The 22,532-nt window shown below is 36.6% G+C and overlaps 1 protein-coding gene across 1 annotated transcript in view; it reads left to right on the top strand.

Annotated features, from left to right (window-relative positions):
• LOC115414140 (protein kinase C-binding protein NELL1-like) overlaps positions 1 to 22,532 on the top strand; it is an 806,279-nt gene that overhangs the window by 627,051 nt on the left and 156,696 nt on the right. The window contains exon 14 of the mRNA XM_030127358.1: positions 15,854 to 15,976. Within this exon, the coding sequence (XP_029983218.1) occupies positions 15,854 to 15,976 (123 nt within the window). The remainder of the gene's footprint in view (positions 1 to 15,853; positions 15,977 to 22,532) is intronic.

The following is a 22,532-nucleotide window of genomic DNA, read 5'->3' as shown; positions in this document are numbered from 1 at the left end:
GTATTTATTTTAGTTTTTCTGTATAATTTTGTATATTATCATTTTTTTCTATATAATTTTGCGATATTTTTATAGTTTTTTTTTTTTTTTTTTTTTTTTTTTACTTTAAGTATTTGCTGCTGATTTTCATTGGTCCAGTACTTCCATTCCATTGTTGTCTTACACCCCTACTATCAACTACAGATGGGAAGTCCGATTCTTTTAACTAACTAAATTCTTTCAGTTTTGGTCATTTGGTGAATTGATTCTGAATCGATTAATTTGATTCACTGATGTAAAAACAAAGCAAAACAAAAAAACATTCTCTGGATGATGGTTGCAAATTTGAGGTGCCAAACTGCCAAGTATCCCACTGCACCACTACACATCCATAAGAAGCAAGAGGTCTAACCTTTAATATCTGTCATTTCCAATTATGAATAATATAATTAGCAAATTACAAAACTTAAAGATTTTCCACCAGTATATCATTGTAGTACTACTATGTCAGTAGCTGATTGTCTAGTCTGGCTCAGTAGACTCAGAGATTCAGCAATTCGCAAAGAGATTCAGCGAGTCATCGATTTGTGAATGATTCAGCAATTTGAACGATTCAACGAGTCATCGGTTTGTGAACAATTGATTGATTCGTGAACAATTCAGTGAGTCATCTATTCATGAACGATTCAGCGATTCATCAGTGATTCAGTGAGTGATTGATTCATGAATGATTCAGCGAGTCATTGATTTGTGAATGATTCAGCGATTCATGAATGATTCAGCAAGTCATCGATAGGGACGGGAATCGTTAAGAATTTAACGATTCCGATTCCATTATTGATATTGCTTATCGATCCGATTCTTTATCGGTTCTCTTATTGATTCTCATTGGATGAGGGAATAAAAGAGTACAAACAGGTGTGTTTGCATTAACTGTCTTTTATATTTCCATCTGCACAGAAAATATAACATATACAGTATGTACAAATAATAAGAACAGATGACGCCGGCCTGGGGGGGGGGTGCAGTGAAAGTGAAACTAAAGACGCTTTACTAATTCCTCTATTGCCGCATTTCTGTTGCGTGGAACCGATTCGACTCGGCTCAGCTTGTCTCCCATTGTTGTGCACCTCATTTCCTTTCCCTTCTTACCTTTGGAAACTTGTATTTGAGGAGTTACGACGTTTGTTGCCCACACTGGAACTGGATCCGGCCCGGCGTTCACTCTGCCGCTACATTCACAAGCGACGCTAAGTAGAGTATCAAATACATGACATTCCTGTAAATGATTCACATGCTGTGAACAAATGTTTGAGGATATTGGAGAGATTCCACCCTTTTGAAGACATGGAAGCTTTGACAGTGTTCCAAGTAAGAGGACCTGGTGTCATCTGTTTAGACCGTTTCTGCCTCAACGCCATGTTGGCTACGTTCTGACCAAAACAATGCAGCGTACGTGTGACGTCATCACGCATGCGCAACAAAGGCGGAATTGATAAGCAGAATCGTCAAGCAGGCAGGCAAACGATTCCAAGGAATCGAGCTACTGGGAACCGGTTCTCGATTCCCATCCCTAGTCATCGATTCCTTAATGATTCAGTGAGTCGTCATTCTGAATGATTCAGCAATTCATGAATGATTCAACCAGTCATCGATTCGTGAACGATTCAGCGAGTCATCGATTTGTGAACAATTCAGCGACTCAGCCGCTCTTTCATTCAGCGGTTCACTAGCTTGGCTCGGTCAGTCTGCCGCCACCAACTAGTCTCACGATACAATGGGAGATGTTGCCATGGAGACGACCTGCTGTTCAGTGCTTCACACAGCCCTTCTGCCTTCAACTCAATGAGTGATTCTGACTATTTTATGCGATAATAGACAGTAACATCAGCAAAGTGCTGCTGAATCGATTCAACTCGTTCACATAAATGAATTGATTCTTTTGAACCGTTCTTTTGTGAATCGCCCATCACTACTACGGACATAACTGCCGCTGATTGTGTCTGAGGTGGACGAGCTGCTGTATTTGTCAGTGTTTTTCGTAGGTTTTTTCCTGTATATAAGTGTGTTCATGTTCCGTCGGTCTGTATGTGGTCGTTCAGCCGGTGCATCTGTCAGTTTACTGTTGAACTGTCTGATGTTAAACACGCCGGCGGACATTAAACAGCATTAAAAAGCAGCCATAGCCTTCAGGGGTTGGATCGTTGCTTACGCCCATTAGTGTGCTGAATATTTAATCATGTTACGCTGCCATTAACGCAGCCCAGTTTTCATATTTCACAGCCCGTCCCACAAATCCACACACATCCCACCAGCGCTGTTGACATTCACCTCCACTTTATAGTTCAACATGGGGGGGGATCCTCGGGAAGAGAAAAGCTAAATCATTTCTACCGGTTGCTTCGGGGCCTTCGTGAGCAACACTCATTAATTAAGGTGCAATGTATTAGTCATGACTTCCACCAGCGCTTTCGCATATTAATGAGGAGTGTGTGTCGGCGTGAACGAGCCCGAGGCTGGGTCCTGAATGCCACTTAAAGACACAGCTCATGGCTCCATTCAACCCACAAACACCCACAGCTGCTTTTATGGCACTTCCCACATGAATTATCTCTATTTTAACCTTTCCTAAGTGATTTATTAGTATTTCTTGTAATATTATCCTCTGTATTTTGCATTTTGAAGTGAAATTCACCTGTTTCCATATATTTAATGTACTGATCATGTAGATGTTCATAAAAGTTCAGATTAAAGTTGAGGGTTATTATATCAAAACCAGAAAAAACTGAGGAAAAAAAGTGACTTTTTCAGTAAAATATATCATGAACTGTATATAAAAACAAACATCTACAACCTTATTTTGTTCATTTTGTTCATTTTCCTTGCCTTTTTATTTGTTTTGTTCAATTTGTTGCCTATTTTATGACTTTTTCTTAAATATTTTTTCAGTTTGTGGCTTATTTTGTTGTTTTATTTTTTACTTTTGTTCATTTTGTTGCTTATTTTAGTGATTTTTTTTTTTTTTTTGTACTAATTTTTAGTCAGAATTTTACTTATTTCCTCACATTATTTATCATTTGTAATTTTTTTTTCTTCATTTTATACACACACACACACACACACACACACACACACATATAAACCCAGTGTTTCCATCCACTGTCATTGATCCAACTCTATGGGTTTTACTGGTGAATCAATGTTGTAGAAGATGACGGTGTTTCCATGGTAACTATGGAGCCTCTGAACGTCCAAATGGGTCATATCTGATGACAAACTGTGTTTTACACCAATTATTTCCATGTATTAATAGGATTAGTGGATCAACAGGTATTAAACAGTTTAGATCAGTGGATGGTTTTAGTCTTTGAGGGTTAAAAGACTAACTGCAGGGTTCTGGATGTTATAAAACCATGAATTCTGCTCAATTTCTCATTATTTTATGTATTTGTTCACTTTTATACCACATTTCAAGGGTTTTTTAAGCAATTTTTTTCCTAATTTTACAAGCATTTTGTACATTTTATCCTCATTTTTCCTTAAAATGGTCCATTTTCTTAGTTTAAACATGTTCTCCATGTCCTGTCATGACAAAAACATGTGACCATGAAAAGATAAAACTCTCCATTTTACACTAGTTATTTCCATGTATTAATAGGATTAATGGATCAACAGGTATTAAACAGTTTAGATCAGTAGATGGTTTTAGTCTTTGAGGATTAAAAGACTAAATGCAGGTTTTTGGATGTTATGAAACGATGAACTCTGCTCATTTTCTCATCATTTTCAAGTGTATTTTCACTTTTTTACCACATTCCACTGTTTTTTTTTTGTTTTTTTTTTCTTTCCTCATTTTACTACCATTTGACATTTATGCATTTGGCAGATACTTTGATGTTTTGTGGGCTTGTGTTATTGTCTGTTTTATTCATTTCATTTTTAGCTTTTATTAACATTTTATTCTGAACGGTTTTGTGATTTTATCTGTGAAAAGGGCTATATAAATAAGATTCAGTTACTTTTTTCCAAAGCGACTTACAAAGGGAAGATTAACAATTAAGCTCTCTCTCTCCCTCTCCTTTATTTGTAAAGCACTTTAACAATTTTGTACAATTTATTCAAATTTTGACTTAAAATGGTTGATTTTATCACTTTAACCCTTTCATGCATAGTGGTCACTACAGTGGACAGATATTCTCCAGCTGTTCTCTTGTATATTCATGGGTTTTGTTGTTTTACTTCCATATCAGCCAACACAGTGGACGCTTGTACATCCTCCAAAGCACTGCAGTTCATACAATTATTGTTACTTTGCTGCTCACGATAAACCTGATCTGCAGTAACATGTTTTTTAGTGTAAATCAGTTGCTAATTGTTATTAGACTGTAATTAACAGTTTCCTGAAACAAAAAGGTTTTTTTTTTTTTTTTTTTTTTTCCCGCATATTCTCCTGAGACCCAGCAATGCATTTTGTCCTCTGTAGGGGACAAAAGTTTGACAGTTTAACTTAAAAAATGCTGTGCATTACAAAGGACATTCCATAAAAAAATCAATCAATAAATAAAAAGAATTTTTAAAATATATCTGAAAAAACTGTTGCATTATGCAGTTTTCAATCAGACAATTTTTTAATGTAAAAAAGCTAAAACTGTCAAATTCCTGGGTCTCAGGATGATATTATCTCCATGAAATGAGTAATAACTAATATTAGAGTATGAAAAATAAAATGTGAAAAAACATTAGCGATTTAGCAATTAGCGGCATTAAAAATGTTTTTATTTCATAGTTTTCACACAGTTTATCACTTTCTGATGATGAGTTTTAAATACATCTTTCTTTGCTTCAAAAATTAAATGCATGGCATCCAGCTGAGAGGACATTTTTGTGACTCCACGAAAAATAGGTTCATAAAAAACATTCATTTGCATTGGTTTTTTCATGCCTAAAGAGGAATAAAAACACTCAAGAAAAAAATATTGGCTAAGGTTCTCATAATTCATGCATGAAAGGGTTAAACATGTTTTCCATGTTCTGTCATGACTAAAACATGTGACCATGAAAAGATGAAACATTGCATTTTACACCTATCATTATTATTATTATTATTATTATTATTATTGGTAGGATTAGTGAATCAACAGGTATTAAACAGTTTAGATCAGATTAGACTGTTTTGGTCACCAGTGGATGTTTGGGTCTTTACGGGTTAAAAAAAGTAAACCTCCTTCATCTGCACCACTGTTGTAAACCTCCACCACATTGTTAAAGGTTGCTTTCCAACGTTTTATTTTTAATTATCCGAGATCGTGTTAAAATCTTATTGAAGATGCATTAACCGCAGCTTTATCAGCAAGAGGAGCTCAGCGGTGCGACGAGAATCAATAAACACATTCCAAGAATCCATTAATCCCCATTTATGAGCGACACACTGATCTATGATAATTATTTCATGTTGCTATAATTATGTTCCCTTTAAAATATTAATCAAATCCGATTTGGCTTTTCTCTCTTTTAGCACATTATCACTTAAGTAGCGTCTGGGTGGCCTGGGGTCAGATACAAAGCGTCCTCATTAGGATCATTCAGTGTGAAGCTCATTAATGGAACATGGAGGCGTCATCGAGGGGAACATGTTCCACTGAGTCGGACGACAACAGAGGAGACGAGTGTCGACCTGGTGACGGTGAGGCGTTCAGTGACCAAGGGTGGGAGTCAGTGAAATGGATGCCCTCGCTGCTGACCTCTGGACCCATATCAATGATTAAACATGACAATTTAGTAAAAAAAAAAAATAAATAAATAAATAAAGGCATAATTTTCTGTTTATTTAGTTTTTGTTGGTATTTAATCCCATATTTTTGTGCTAGGGAGACAAAAAAGAAAAAAAAAAAAATCCTCATTATGTAAGGAAAAAACACTTTGAGCCTGTCAGCATCCAAATAATACAATTTTATGAAGAAAAAAAAAAAAAAAAAAACTAAAACACAGCAGATAAATGTCAGTCGTCGCCACCGGTGAAATGACATCGTATATGTTTAAAATAATATCAGTGACTATATTCACACATTTCTGATCAGTGTAGTCGATAGTGTTTAACAATATTAACCCTCCGGTATCCCTTCCAGCAAGGCCCTTACTAAGCACCAAGTGTGCCTTTTCCGCACACTTGTGGAATAATGTCCAAAAATTTTTTCATGCAGTTTGTTTTTAATTATTTTACACTTTTTTCTATTTCATCAACTTGAGCCGTAAATAAAAAATACCAAATACTCAATAACTGTCACATTTTTTAACCCTTTAAATGCCGTGTTTGTTATGTAAACACACCATTTTTTTTTTGATGCAACAAACAGAAAACTTGTTTTTTTTCAATATACTACATAAAAAGTGGATCACATATTATTTGATTTCTGCAGCCTGGCATATGTCAATGATTAACTCCAACATTGGTTAATTTGCATTATTATTTTTGGCGCTAGGTCAAATGTTCAAAAATACTAGCATCTGTCACCGAGTGTGCGTAAAATGCACACTTATAAATCAAACTATTAAATATTATATATTGATTTATTTTTCTGCTCTAATTTGATTTTATTTGTGTAAATCAAGGTCAGCCCTAATCATACATATCAAATGGAAGAAATAGTGCGTTTTAGGCACACTTGGGAGACAGATGCTAGTCTTGTAATTTTCTTTTGTTTACAATGTGCAAATTTTAGTTGGTGGCCAGAATTTTAAAGATTATGCAAAAATGAACAACTTTTGAATTCAAACCTTATTTAAATTGTGAAAAATAATATGAAGTTTTTTAAAACAAAGTGCAAAGTGTGCCTAAAAGGCGCACCCAGATACCGGAGGGTTAAAAAAAAAAAAATCTGTTTATTCAAGAAAAATTTGCACCACTTTTCTGTGCCATAAAATGACAAAAATATGAATGAAATATTGTGAAACTGAAGTGAAAACATTGTATCTTGGGTTTTGAGGATGAAAAAATGCATGTAGTTAAACCTGAATATGTGACTTATAAACACACCAGCAGAACGTCCATGTAAGGAGGTGTGTATTATACGTCTTTCGTCTTCATAGCTGCTTAGTATCCTTAGTCCAATTCAATCCAATCCAACTTTATTTGTAAAGCACTTTAAAACAACCACAGTGGACCAAAGTGCTGTGCAAAAAAAAAATAAAAATAAATAAATAACAGAGTAAAATACAAGAATAGATTAAAAGATGTAGAAAAACTGTAAAAAATAAATAAATAAATAAAATAAAAATACGGAAGAATAGAAAAACCAAAATAAAAGAATAGATCAAAAACATAAAAAAAAGCTGTACAATTAAAAACAACAACAAATAAAAACAATAAACCAATACCAAATAAAACAACTGGATAAAAATAATACATTCAAACAGGTCACGTGGTTTCAAATCCCTCCTGTAATTCCATCTGTAATAATTAGAATACAGATGCAGATCATGATGGGGTTCTGCTGCTGCTGAATGTCACCTTTTATCATCACATGCATCATTAAACCCATTATCAGCTCTTTTTTGTTTTCTTTTTTTTTTTTTCAATATGTCGTGGATGTCTGACCTCTTGAGTAGGTCTAAATCAATAGTTAATATTCATATTTTTCCTGGTGCATATCATGCATATGTTTTGCATATTTCTAAATACATTTGTGTTTGGGTCAATCATCCCATAGTTCAGTCACTGATGCAAATACAAGCAGAGGTTGAGGATTCACTGAGGAGTAGAAATGATTCCAGATGCACATTCAGATCAGAACTTGTAAATATTCGATGAATATTTGAGCTGATGTTACAGTTAACCCTTAAAATCCCAGTGCTGCATTTGTGTCTATATTTAACCTTAAGTGATTTATCACCATTTACTACAATATTATCCTCTGTCTTTGCATTTTTTTCAGTAAAACCATGTATTTTCCTATATTTAATTCACTGATCATGTAGACGTTCATAAAAGCTCAGGTTAAAGTTGATTGTTATTATATCAGAAACAGAGAAAACTGAAGAAAATATGACTTTTTCAGCAAAATATACCATTAACTGAATATAAACCCAGTGTCTCCATCCACTGTCATTGATCCAACTCCATGGGTTTTACTGGTGAATCAGTGTTGTAGAAGATGACAGCATTTCCATGGTAACTACGGAGCCTCTGAACGTCCAAATGGGTCATATCTGATGACCATGAAAAGATGAAGAACTGTATTTAACTCCAATTATTTACATGGACTGATGGGATTAATGGATCAACAGGTATTACTATTACTATTACTACTACTACTACTGTTACTATTACTACTACTACTGTTACTACTACTATTACTACTACTACTACTGTTACTATTACTACAACTACTGTTACTACTACTACTACTATTATTACTAGTACTGCTACTATTATTATTACTACTACTACTATTACTACTACTACTACTATTACTATTACTACTACTACTACTACTACTACTACTGTTACTATTACTACTACTACTGTTACTACTACTACTACTACTATTATTACTAGTACTGCTACTATTATTATTACTACTACTACTATTACTATTACTACTACTATTACTACCACTACTACTACTACTGTTACTATTACTACTACTTCTACTATTATTATTACTAAAACTACTACTACTACTACTGTTACTATTACTGCTACTACTACTACTACTACTACTACTACTACTGTTACTATTACTACTACTACTACTACTGCTACTACTACTACTGTTACTATTACTACTACTACTACTATTATTATTACTAAAACTATCACTACTACTGCTACTATTACTGCTACTGCTACTACTACTACTGTTACTATTACTACTACTACTACTACTACTATTATTACTAAAACTACCACTACTGCTACTATTACTACTACTACTACTACTACTACTGTTACTATTACTACTACCACTACTACTGCTACTACTACTACTACTGTTACTATTACTACTACTACTATTATTATTACTAAAACTACCACTACTACCGTTACTATTACTACTACTACTACTACTACTACTGTTACTATTACTACTACTACTACTTAGTGTGACTACCACTACTACTATTACTGCTACTACTACAACTACTACCACTACAACTATTACTACTACTACAACTATTATTACTACTACAACTACAACTACAACAGCTACTACTACTACTACTACTACTGTTACTATTACTACTACTACAACTACTTTTACCCTTATTGCTATTACGGTTAGCACTACTACTGCTGTTACTACCATTACTATTACTACTACTACTACTACTATTACTACTATGACTGTTGTTATTTCCATTACTATTACTACAACTTTTACTACTACTACTAGTACTACTACTATGACTATTACTACTACTACTGCTGTTACTCCCATTACTAGTACTATTATTTTACTAACAATAATACTATTACTACGACTTCTACTTCTACTACTACTGCTGTTACTTCTATTACTACTACTATTACTATTACTACTACTACTACTATTACTACTACTACCACTGGTACTACTACTACTATTATTATATTGTTTGTCTTTTGCACTACCTTCATACATGCACATTTTTTTGTACTTTTTTCCCTTGCTGCTTTGACCAGTGAATTTCCCCAAAGTGGGATCAGTAAAGTCTAATCTAATCTAATCTAATCTAGTCTAGTCTAGTCTGATCTAGTCTAGTGTTGTCTAGTCTAGTCTAATCTAGTTTAGTCTAGTGTCGTCTAATCTAATCATACATAACAGTGGACAGAGCTCATTTACTTTCACACTAAAACTAAGATCATCCTTTGATTTCTGGACTTATCCGATTATTCCAGTGATCATATATATTATACTGCGTTATAATACTGTGTATTATAACACTATAATCTGATCAGTTTTATCAGGTAACAGCAATAATCTGATTATGATGAATCAGATTGAAATGTTCAGTACTAACAGTGACAGAATGCAGTGTCTTGGATGGATGAGGATGTTCAATTCAAACTCTGTGCAGTTCTTGAACCCTCTTCTTATTCCCTCTGGCTTCAGCAGACAGAGAATATAAAACACTGACCCTGAACTCAGATCTCCATCCAGGTCACTGCTGCTGGTGAGTCAGCTCTGCACCAGTTAAGAAAAAGGCCACGTTTCCATACTGCTGACCGCGCACAGCTATTGTTATATATTAAACATGTGCATTGCATTTTTATATACAGTTGGTAAAAGGGTCAGTAAATACAGATAGATAGCTAGATAGCTAGCTAGATAGATAGATAGATAGATAGATAGATAGATAGATAGATAGATAGATAGATAGATAGATAGATAGATAGATAGATCACAAGAGCAAACACACTATACATAATAAATTAGAAGTAAAAACAGAAGGGGGTAAAAAAAAAATCTGGATAATTAAACAGTAAGAGGCAACAATAAACTGTACTGTGCAAAGTAAAATGTAACTAGAAGCACTCGGAGACCTCCACCAAGGCTGATCAGTGGCCCCCCCCATGGGCCCCCCCACCCCCGATCACCACCAAAATTTAATCATTTCTTCCTTATCCCATTTCCAACAAACCCTGAAAATTGCATCCAAATCTGTCCATAACTTTTTGAGTTATGTTGCACACTAACGATCAGTGCCCCCCCCCCCCCATGGGCCCCCCACCCCCGATCACCACCAAAATTTAATCATTTCTTCCTTATCCCATTTCCAACAAACCCTGAAAATTTCATCCAAATCTGTCCATAACTTTTTGAGTTATGTTGCACACTAACGGACAGACAAACAAACAAACAAACAAACAAACAGACAGACAAACAAACAAACCCTGGCAAAAACATAACCTCCTTGGCGGAGGTAAAAATATCCTTATTTGTTGTACGTATTTCTCATCTGTACCACACTATACCATTCCAACTTTAAAGCGCTCTAAAAACTTCACAGTTGGCCAAAGTGCCGTGCTCAAATCATAAAATAAGTAAAATAGTGATAACACAAGGAAACCTCTTATGTCAATAACAGTTATTTTTCAGGAAACTGTAAAAACAATGTCTATTTTAAATAACTGAAACGGAGTTAAGAGATCTTTCACAAACCATTTTCAACTCTTTTCATCAGTTAAATGTTTCTAAAACCATCAGGCCAACGTGAGGACTGACCAATAGAATCATTTTACGACAACCAAAAAAAAAAAAGACCAAAAATGGACTTACGAGGTTTCCACCTGACAGCAACGATATGTTTATTTAACGTTTTATCCTGTAGCTTCTGTGCACTGCCTATATTTTTCTGCATTTTGTGTAACATTTGTCTTTTTCAGCTTTTTTTTGATGCAAACAGGAAAGATCTGTTTGAAGGATTTTTATTGTTCCTGTGATAGAGACAATAAAGATCTATTCTATTCTATTCTATTCTATTCTAGTCCGTTCTGTTCTATTCTATTCTATTCTATTCTATTCTATTCTATTCTATTCTATTCTATTCTATTCTAATCTGTTCTATTCTATTCTATTCTGTTCTATTCTATTCTAATCTATTCTAATCTATTCTAATCTGTTCTGTTCTGTTCTATTCTATTCTATTCTATTCTATATTTCCAGTCGTACTCAGGTTCATAAATAACAGTAAAGTCCATAATGGAAGTCTGAACAATATTTTATGGTAACAGTGGAATTTTTAGTCCAATAACGCTAAAAGACGACCAGGAACTGCAGCTTTAAATTGCATATTAATGAGTTCCCACATAATTACACTGCAGAATGCTGTGTGAAAGGTCAGTATACCATTTGGTAATTGGATTGTCTTTTCAGAAACGAAAGAAAAACTAGTGGTTTATTGATTTTCGTTTTAAAATAGACGAATTAAACTTGAATTTCAAGGCGTTTTTTTCTTTTTCAGTGTCAAAACAGTTAAACCAAATTTAAAAACGTATTGATTTTCGTTTTCTCTTTCGAATAAAAAAAAAAAGAAAGTTACTACCTGACAGAAATGGAAAAACAGACCAAAATTGGCTGTTTTTTTTTTTCATTTTCTGAGACCGGATGTTTTCATTTTCAAGGAAAGAAAAGAAGAAAAGAAAGAAAATCCACTTACCAAAAAATACACTGACCGTGAAATATATATTAAAGCTTTTTTTTCCTTTGGTTTCCAACTGTTTGTTTTAAGTGAGAGAGATGTTTTAAAGAGTGCAGAGTTAATGTAAAGCTGTAGAAGCGTCACAGGTAGTAGTGTTTAGTGGTGTTTATCTTTGTCACTGTCCCCCACTGCGGACAGATACTCCATCAGCCCATTACACCTCCATTTACCCTCCTGTAGAATCCTGCTGCATTCACCAATGCTGTTGGCTTTCATTTATTTTCCTGTTTCTGTTGACAGACAAATTAATGAGTATTCAATAGACTATAAACAGAAACAACAGCAGGTTAACCCTCAAAGACCTAAACAGACGCCGGCGACACAAACCATCCACTGATATAAATGTTTAATACCTGTTGAGCCATTAATTCTATCAAAACGTGTAAATAATTAGTGTGAAATACAGTTTGTCGTCTTTTCGTGGTCATCAGATTTGACCCATTTGGACGTGCAGAGGCTGCGTAGTTACTGTGGAAACACTGTCATCTTCTACAACACTGATTCACCAGTAAAACCCATGGAGTTGGATCAATGACAGTGGATGGAGACACTGGGTTTATGTTCAGTTAATGATAAATTTTGCTTAAAAAGTCCCTTTTTCTTCTGTTTTGATGTACACTACCAGCAGTGGTGTAGTGGTCCCTAGAGAAGTGGGTATACACTAAATTTTTGCCCCTTTTTTTTTAAGTAGTCCAGAAAAACGCCATTTTAGAAACAGTGACGTGTCAGACTACTCTATTTAGTTTACCCAAAAATCCATCAGTAGTGTTTGTTCACTATTATAAAACTTATCATGACTTAATCAGGAGCAGTTTGTAAGTTTTACTGGTCACACAAGCAGCTGCATGAATGGAAATGGATTCAACATGAAGCAAACATAGGATAACGTTAGCCTTTCATAATGTTAGCCTTTCATAACGTTAGCCTGTCATAATGTTAGCCTTTCATAACGTTAGCCTTTCATAAACCTTGGCATTTCATAACGTTAGCCTTTCATAACATTACCCTTTCATAATGTTAGCCTTTTATAATGTTAGCCTTTCATAACACTAGCCTTTCATGTTAGCATTTCATAACATTAGCCTTCCATAACATTCGCCATTCAAAATGTTAGCCTTTTATAACATTAGCCTTTCATAATGTTAGCCTTTCATAACGCTAGTCTTTCATAATGTTAGCATTTCATAACATTAGCCTTTCATAAAGTTAGCCATTCATAATGTTAGGCTTTCGTAATGTTAGCCTTTCATAACGTTAGCCTTTCATAACATTAGCCTTTCATAATATTAGGCTTTTACAATGTTAGCCTTTCATAACGCTAGCCTTTCATAATGTTAACATTTCATAACATTAGCCCTTCACAATGTTAGCCATTCATAATGTTAGCCTTTTATAATGTTAGCCTTTCATAACGCTAGCCTTTCATAATGTTAGCATTTCATAACATTAGCCTTTCATAATGTTAGCCATTAATAATGTTAGGCTTTTGTAATGTTAGCCTTTCATAACATTAGCCTTTCATAATGTTTGCCTACTCACACAGTAGAACTATTGGCGACAAACATCTCTTCTCTAAAGGTGCAGTCAAATGTCCAGTAGTTTCAAACAGTGACTCATTCTGAAACCACCGTAAAACTTACCTCAGAATTATGTATTCCATGAGGTAGGTTCTCTCTATGTGTCACTCATTTGAAAGACATTTATTCTGCCGTTTTTGTTCTCATTCACAATAATCGCGCACCTTTCAACGAGACGTGCAGTGACCTGTCAATCAACTGGGGAGGCACTGGCACCTGAAGTGTCCAATCAGGTTCCAGAGGTGGACAGCACTAGTTAGCAATGTTTTCCCGAATAATTGACCCACCCTACTCTTTCTCTGATTGGCTCATCAGTCCTCATGCCTAAAGTTAACCAATCTAATCAGTGAATGTACCGAGTATAAACCAATTAGAGGCAGAGTAGGGTGGGCCATGGCTTCACCATCCGAGGGGAAAAATTGGGCAATTTAGCTCAGATAGTACTGAAGGGTGTGCATCAGGGGGATTTATAAGTGAGTATACGCAGTGATGACTGACTAATCAGTATGTATACTCCAGGGCTGCCCAGACCTGGTCCTCAGAAGCTACTGTCCTGCATGTTTTAGATGGTTCCCTGTTCCAACACCTGACGGTCGTTATCAGGCTTCTGCGGCGCTCCATGATAGGCTTATCATTTGAATCAGGTGTGTTGGAAGAGGGATCTATCTATCTATCTATCTATCTATCTATCTATCTATCTATCTATCTATCTATCTATCTATCTATCTATCTATCTATCTATTGGGCTTTTCCTTGTATTTGGTTTTAAATGTTGATATTGGACATAAATCTAAACCAAGGGGAAAAAAAAAAACATTCACACACTTCTGAACTTTAAGGGTTAAGAAGCAGACTCTTCCAGCCACAAGAAAAACCAAATAACAGTCAGTATTTCCCACTGATTATCAGGTTACAGTTAGTATTTGAGCTTTCCTTCCTTCCTTCCTTCCTTCTTTCATTCTTTTCTTCCTTGCTGCCTTCTTTCATTCTTTCCGTCTTTCTTTCTTCCTCCCTTCCTTCATTCTTTCCTCCTTCCCTCCCTCCCTTCCTTCGTTCATTCTTTTCTTCCTTCATTCCTCCCCTCTCCCTCCCTTCCTTCCTCCCGTCTTTCCTTTCTTCCTTCCTTCTTTCCTTCCTTCATTCTTTCCTCCCTTCCTTCCTTTATTCTTTCCTCCCTCCATCCCTCCCTCCCTCCCTTCTTTCCTTCCTCCCTCCCTTCCTTCATTCTTTTCTTTCTTCCTTCCTCTCTCCCTCCCTTCCTTCCTTCCTTCCTTCCTTCCTTCATTCTTTCCTTTCTTCATTCTTTTCTTCCTTCCTTCTTCTCTCCCTCCCTCCCTCCCTCCCTCCCTTCCTTCCTTCCTTCATTCTTTCCTTTCTTCATTCTTTTCTTTCTTCCTTCCTCTCTCCCTCCCTTCCTTCCTTCCTTCTTCTCTCCCTCCCTCCCTCCCTTCCTTTCTTCCTTCCTTCCTTCCTTCTTCTCTCCCTTCCTTCCTTCCTCCCTCCCTCTCTCCCTTCCTTCCTTCCTCCCTCCCTCCCTCCCTCCCTCCCTTCCTTCCTTCCTTCCTCTCTCCCTTCCTTCCTTCCTTCCTCCCTCCCTCCCTCCCTCCCTTCCTTCCTTTCCTTCCTTCCTTCCTCTCTCTCTCCCTCCCTCCCTCCCTCCCTCCCTTCCTTCCTTTCCTTCCTTCATTCCTCCCTCTCTCCCTTCCTTCCTCCCTTCCTTCCTTCCTTCCTTCCTTCAGTAAACCCTCTCTCTCCGCTCCATAAATATTGGTTTATCTGGTGTTAATGACCTGTTGGTGTCAGTCTATATTATCCGTTTTGTTCACACCTCCACCTCCTGAAGTCTGTAATTTAAAATCAGGAGCTAGGAACAGGTAACCAGACCTCCAGCTGTCATGTGTGGAGAATCATTTTTCCCAGGCCAAGCAGAGCCACCGTTTGGAGAGCGCCACATTGACTCAGCTGTGGCATCCGACTCCAGGCGGGCAACAACGGCGACGGCGGCATGCTGATCATCCCGCCATCGGCCCGGCTTCAATGGCTGCACTTCAAAAGGAAAATGAACATTTCCACACCACTATCCTGACTCTGCCCTCTCCTGTTTTGTGTCTTTCCAGAGCATGACGAGTGCGCCAGCAGCCAAAATTCATGTGACGAGAACGCCATCTGTACCAACACCATCAGAGGACACCTGTGTACCTGCAAGCCGGGATACGTGGGAAATGGAACCATGTGCAGAGGTAAGTACTCGCCTCGAAGCGTGCAAACAGCCTGAATCCCAGAGCTTTGAGCTGAGCATTTGGCCGGCTGCAACATGGCAGCCGCCGGCGAACCAAACAGCAGCTGCCGCACAGATGATGGAAATTGATTGTGGACAAGTCGGAGCCTGTTTTTTCACAATGTGGCGACTTTCGGTAGCACCCAGCCCACTCCCTGCTGACCTGCTACCCACCCCGTCGGCCGCCGTCCGGTGTAGTATCGATGGAAGGGAGCGAATGAGCGCGGAAATAGAAATGTATTGTGCAGCTCATTCTGTGTATGTGAGCTCCGAGCACTCCAACCTAATAGCTGAACCACTTGAGAACCGTGTGCTGCCGTTTTGGGAAATAAAAGGGGTCATGCACGGAGAGTAAACAATTCAATTACATGTAGGAAAAAAAAAAGAAGAGAAGTGCTCAGAGAACGAAGCAGAGGATTCAATCTGAAACCAAATATTAAATATAGATTACAAAAATTGCACGAAATTTGGTTTAATTTAGTATCGAATTGAACTAAATTGAGTTGAAGAGGATAAAGGATGTCAGTAGAATATATATGTCTGTTAAGATTCTGCCTGCCAGAACCAAACATGGTCAAGTTTAACCCTTTCATGCATAGTGGTCACTCCAGTGGACAGTTATTCTACAGCTTTTCTATTGTTTATTCATGGGTTTTGTTGTTTTAGTTCCATATCAGCCAACAGAATGGAGCTTACGCATCATCCCACACACTGCAATTCATACAATTATTGTAACGTTGCTGTTCTTGATAAACCTGATCTGCAGTAACATGTTTTAGTGTAAATCAGTTGCTAATTGTTATTAGAGTGTATTTAACAGTTTTCTGAAACAAAATGTTGTTTTTTGGGGTTTTTTTTGCATATTGTCTCCATGAAATGAGTAATAACTAGCATTAGAGTATCATAAAATGTGAGAAAACATCAGATTAGCTACATTAAAAATGTTTTTATTTAATAGTTTTCACACAATTCATCACTTTCTGATGATGAGTTTTAAATTCATGTTTCTTTGCTTCAAAAATTAAACACATGGTGTCCAGCTGAGTGGGCATTTTTGTAACTCCACGAAAAATAGGTTCATAAAAAAAAAAAAAATTCAATTGCATTGTTTTTTAATGCCTAAAGAGGAAAAAATAAACACTCAAGAAAAAAATATTGACCAAGATTCTCATAATTCATGCATGAAAGAGTTAAAAAAAAAAGTTCCTTCTTCTTTGGTGAGGTCTTCATCACTAGTGTGAGTCTGCCTATTCTTATTTTACTAGTTTTAATATATCTTGCATTTAAATCTGCAGATATTAAAACAGTACTTTGGGCACTTTGCATTCTTTTAAATGTGCTACAGAAATAAACTTGACCTTGATCTTGCCTGCTTGCTTTAGCTGAAGACGTTTAGGATTAAACTCCAGGCTTTTCTGTCTTGGGCAGATAAACCGACCGTGTGGATGTCACAGCCTTCTCCAGTCATTTATTTTCTTATGTTTAACTGACTGATCATGAAGATGTTCATAAAAGCTCAGCGTAAAGTCAAAGGTTATTACATTAAAACAGAAAAAACTGAAGCAAAGGTGACTTTTTTAGTAAAATATAGCATTAACTGGACATAAACCAAGTGTCTCCATCCACTGTCATCAACCCAACTCCATGGGTTTTCCTGGTGAATCAATGTTGTAGAAGATGACAGTGTTTCCATGGTAACTATGGAGCCTCTGAACATCCATATGGGTCATATCTGATGACCATGAAAAGATGACAAACTGCATTTTACACCAGTTTTTTACATGTATTAATAGGATTTATGGATCATCAGTTTAGATTAGTAGATGCTTTTGGTTGACGGTGGTTGTTTGGGTCTTATTAATCTTTGTGCCAAGTTTGATTCCCCAGTTCTTCCAGATGTTATATAAAGCGTAATATACCCCAGAGCCCTGGTCGTTTCTCACGTCGATGTTCTTATTCAGAGATATGCGAACTGAGATATTTAAAATGATTCAATTGCTCCAGAGGTTCGTCATCCACTGTGAGATCAAGTAGTTTATAACCTCCTAAGTCCTACTGTCCACCACAAAGGACATTCCATAAAAATTTTAAAAACTGCATCTGAAAAAACTGTTGCATCATGATGTTTCCAATATAGGCACTGTAACAAGAATTGGATACCAAATTATTTATTAATTGAGTGTTGATTTATTGATTAATTTAATTATAGATTTATAACCAAACTTAAACTTAAATCAACTCAAAACAATAATTTGGAAATCTTGCATAGGTTGATAGTTCGTTGACTGCACAGATGAACCCATGTGTGAATAACAGTACACAAAGCACAACTGAGGCAATGGATTTATATACATATAAATACTTTATTAACTAAACTAAGACACACTAATAACATAAAGACAAGAGACAAATACAACCAAAGGAGCAGGAGATTATGGACAGGAGAATATGTAGATTAAGTTGGCAGATAGCTATATTCAAGAGATTATAATGTTAGTGAGGTTACGTTGAGGTAAACCTACTTAACTTGGAATAACACCAACTCAGATAAATCAGGAGCAAGTTTTCTTACAAATTGTTGCGGTGCGGATGCAGCAACTGGCACGGCCTTGACGGCGGATGGATGAAGTCTTCTGACGTAGTTCGAAGCAGGAACAGGCTGTGAAGCGACGGGCTTGCGCTGGAGGCCTGAAGGTCTGGAGTTCTGAAGTTCTGAAGCTCTGAAGTTCTGCTGGCTGGAGGAGGTTCACAGCTGGCTCTGGCGGCTGGTTCTGGAAAGCTCGCCAGGAGAAGATGGAACAGCTCTGAGAGCCAAGGAGATGGTCAAGACTCCTTGGAGAAAGCTCTTTGCTCTTAGGTGAGAGCTCAGAAGAGGTGGAGATAGCTCTTTGCGTAGGTGAGAGCAGCGAGGGTGGAAAAAGCTCTTCTCTTTGCGTAGGTGAGAGCAGCAAGGGTGGAAAAAGCTCTTCTGAAAAGTTGGTTTCATTTACTTTTATAGTTTGTCCAAAAACCAGCTTGCCACGCCTTCCTCGTGCATATAGATGAGTTATCGATGCCTTGGGGCGTTGCCTTCTTTGTCTGTTTTCGGCGGGAAAACGCCTCCTTTTGCCGGTCATTTACATATTTCAGAGTATCATCTCTCTCTCCCCCCCTTAGGAGAGGGAGAGAGGACCTCATGCAGACTTGTAAGAAAACTTCTCCCAACCTTAAATAAGATCCTGAAATAAGATCCTTAAACTTTGTACATCACCTGTAACCTCACTTAAGCATCAGTAAAATAATAGCATGATTATTCAGACATGCTATAAGCAGTGATACTCTTACTTTCACATAATTTACCGTGAACATGATCAGGACACACATATGTGAAACCACAGGTCAGGCAAATGGCTTAAGTATTACATGCATAAAAGAGTTAACGTGCTGAGTTAATCAAAATTAACACATAATGTAATACATTATTAACATGGCACATATAGGGATTTTATCATTCAGTCCTTTGTTCGTTTCTGGGTTCATCTTCACCTCTGGATGAGCACATAATGAAACACAGATGTTGAGAGGACAACAGTCACTAAGTGTAAGCAAGTTCCATTAGGCTCATTCCTTAAGATCATCTGTCTTCGTAAATGTCATTTGCAAAGGATGTCCGGGCATTGACCTGCTAAACAACCAATCAGCATGGTTGTTCAGGAATTTGGTTTGACACGGAGAGGAAGATAATATAATTTATAATTCTGTTTTTGAGTCTGTTCACTCACTCCGCCGTCATCCGGCTACAGCACTTATTTAATAAAAAACAAAAAAAGCTTGTACTTTGCTGATATTTCCTGGGTCTTCGGAGGATAAGGGCGCTGGATGTGGAAGAAAAATATTAAGTAAAGTAATGTATCATGTAAAATGAAATATAACTTTAGCTTAATGGACTTAATGGAAGTGATGGCAACTTCAGGTCCTGCAAAGTATTGTTAAAAAAAGGGATGTTTAGATGTTGGTTTCTGAGGGTGTAATTCTTTTTATCAGTCGACTGGAGGACGGTGACGTGTTCACTTGCTGCCTAATTCATCCACCCACTGACAGGCGAAGTGGTTTTAATGTTGATTATCTTGTTGCAATGGGAGCTGTCAGTGGGTGGATATACAAGACACCAGGTGAACATATAGACCCTGATGTTGATGTGGCAGAAACAGAAAAAAGAAGTGTTCAAGAGTAGGGATTTCAGCCACTTTGACGAGGGAGAAAGAGTGATGTGATGTCCAAATCACAGGGTTTGAGCATCTCCAGATGTTGTTTGTTCCCAATGTGAAGTGGTAATACTTACTGAAAATATCTAAAGAACAACTGAGTCTCAACAAATCCAACATCTATGACCGAAAATGACCCAATACTGACCAAATAAAGTAACAAAATGATTCTAAATAATGCAGAAGAATATGATAAGAACAAATACAGTAGTCAACACAGTGAACTCAACATAAGATTCAGAGGGAAATTATTGTGTATTACATTCTGGGGTCGATGAAGTTTTGCAGAACAATGGTTTAATCTGAGATTTGATGGGTAGGGAGAACAACAGTAGATGTCAACCAAAGCAGCATCTATGACCAAAAATTAACCAATACTGACTAAATTAAGCAACAAAATTATTTTAAATGAATGCAAAAGAATATGATAGTCAACACAATGAACTCAACACAAAATTCAGAATCAGAAAACTTTATTAATCCTGGAGAGAAATTATTGTGTGGTACATTTAGAGGTCGATGAGGTTTTGTAGAACAAGGGTTTGATGTGAGATTTGGGAGGGGAGGCCTAAAGAACTTTTAGTATTTAAAGAAAGATGGTAGATCTCAACCAATGCAGCATCTATGACCAAAGAAATGACCAAAAATGAACCGATACTGAGCAAACTAAGCAACAAAATGATTCTAAATGAATGCAAAAGAATATGATAGTCAACACAATGAACCCAATAGTTAATGTAATGAAAGAAAATGAACAAAAGCTGACCATAACTAAACTACAAACAACTAGAACAAATAATAACAACTAGGATAGTCAATGCAATGAACTCAACACAAGATTAAGAGGGAAATTATTGTGTGTTACATTCAGGGGTCGATGAGGTTTTGCAGAAAGAGGGTTTAATTTGAGATTCGATGGGTAGGAAGATCAACAGTAGATCTCAACCAATCCAGCTTCTATGACCAAAAAAACAAGACCAAAAATGAACCAATACTCAGCAAACTAAGCAACAAAATGATCATAAATGAATGCAAAAGAATATGATAGTCATCACATTGAACCCAATAGTCAATGCAATGAAAAAAAAAACAAAACAAATGAACAAAAAATGACCAAACTAAACAACAAATAACTCTAACAAATACAATAGTCAACACAATAGGAATGGGAATTGATAACAATTTAACAATTTGGATTCCATTATCGATTTTGCTTATCGATCCGATTTCTTATCAATTCTCTTATTGATTCTCATTGGGTGAGGGAATAAAAGAGCACAAACAGGTTTGTTTGCATTGACTGTCTTTTATATGTCCATCTCTGCACAGAAAACATAACATATACAGTATGTACAAATAGTAATAACAGATGACACTGGGCCCAGTTGTGGGGGGGGGGGGGTGTCACACCATACGACCATACAAAGTGAAAGTGAAACTTAAGATGCTTTACTGATTCTTCTATGTCTCCTGCTGTTGTGCACCTCATTTTTCTTTTCCCTACCGTCGAAAACTTTTATTTGAGGGGGCAGGAAATTTGTTGCCCCCCAAAATACGATCAAAGCATCTGTAAATGATATCAATACTGGTATTGATTTATTCAGCTGCATTCTGACCATTCAGATGAGCTACCTAACTCCCTACACTCATAGATGCTCAAATTTAAAATACTGTTTGTGCTATAAAAGCTTTATAGGTGTTATTTACTGAGATATGTGCGTCAATATTTTAATTTCCACATTTAATCTATAGTTAGTGTCAGTCTGTAGCTTCAGTCTTGCATTAGTCTAGACTTATTAGCCGTATAAACCATTAATTGATTAGAGCTGAACAATATGGCAAAAACATATTGATTAGTACGAATATTTATCGAAACATAACTTGATAATACTTGTCAGCTGGAGGAGTTTCCCGATAACACCTGAATGTTGAACCTCTCAGTGTCGTGTGTGTCTGAGGCGCCTGCAGGTAAATCCACCATTGTATCTTTCCCGAGCTGCAATTTACAAACGCTGTGGCACGTCAACATTTATCAAAGATAATAAATATGTGTCCGTGTCACAGATGGGACATGATGACAGATGCACTGTCCACGTGTTTGCATCCTGACAGACTTATCTGCTTCCATGGAACCCAGACAGAACACAGGTTTAACCCATTACTAAGGGTGTGTATCGGAAAGAATATGGCAATACGATACAAATCACAATTCTAGGATCACGATATACGCAATATATCACCATACTGTTAACAAGGTGATATTTTTTTGTTTCT

This window comes from Sphaeramia orbicularis, chromosome 3 (assembly GCF_902148855.1).
Source record: "Sphaeramia orbicularis chromosome 3, fSphaOr1.1, whole genome shotgun sequence".
Classification (NCBI taxonomy): Eukaryota; Metazoa; Chordata; class Actinopteri; order Kurtiformes; family Apogonidae; genus Sphaeramia; species Sphaeramia orbicularis.
This window is presented reverse-complemented; position numbering and strand designations above follow the sequence as displayed.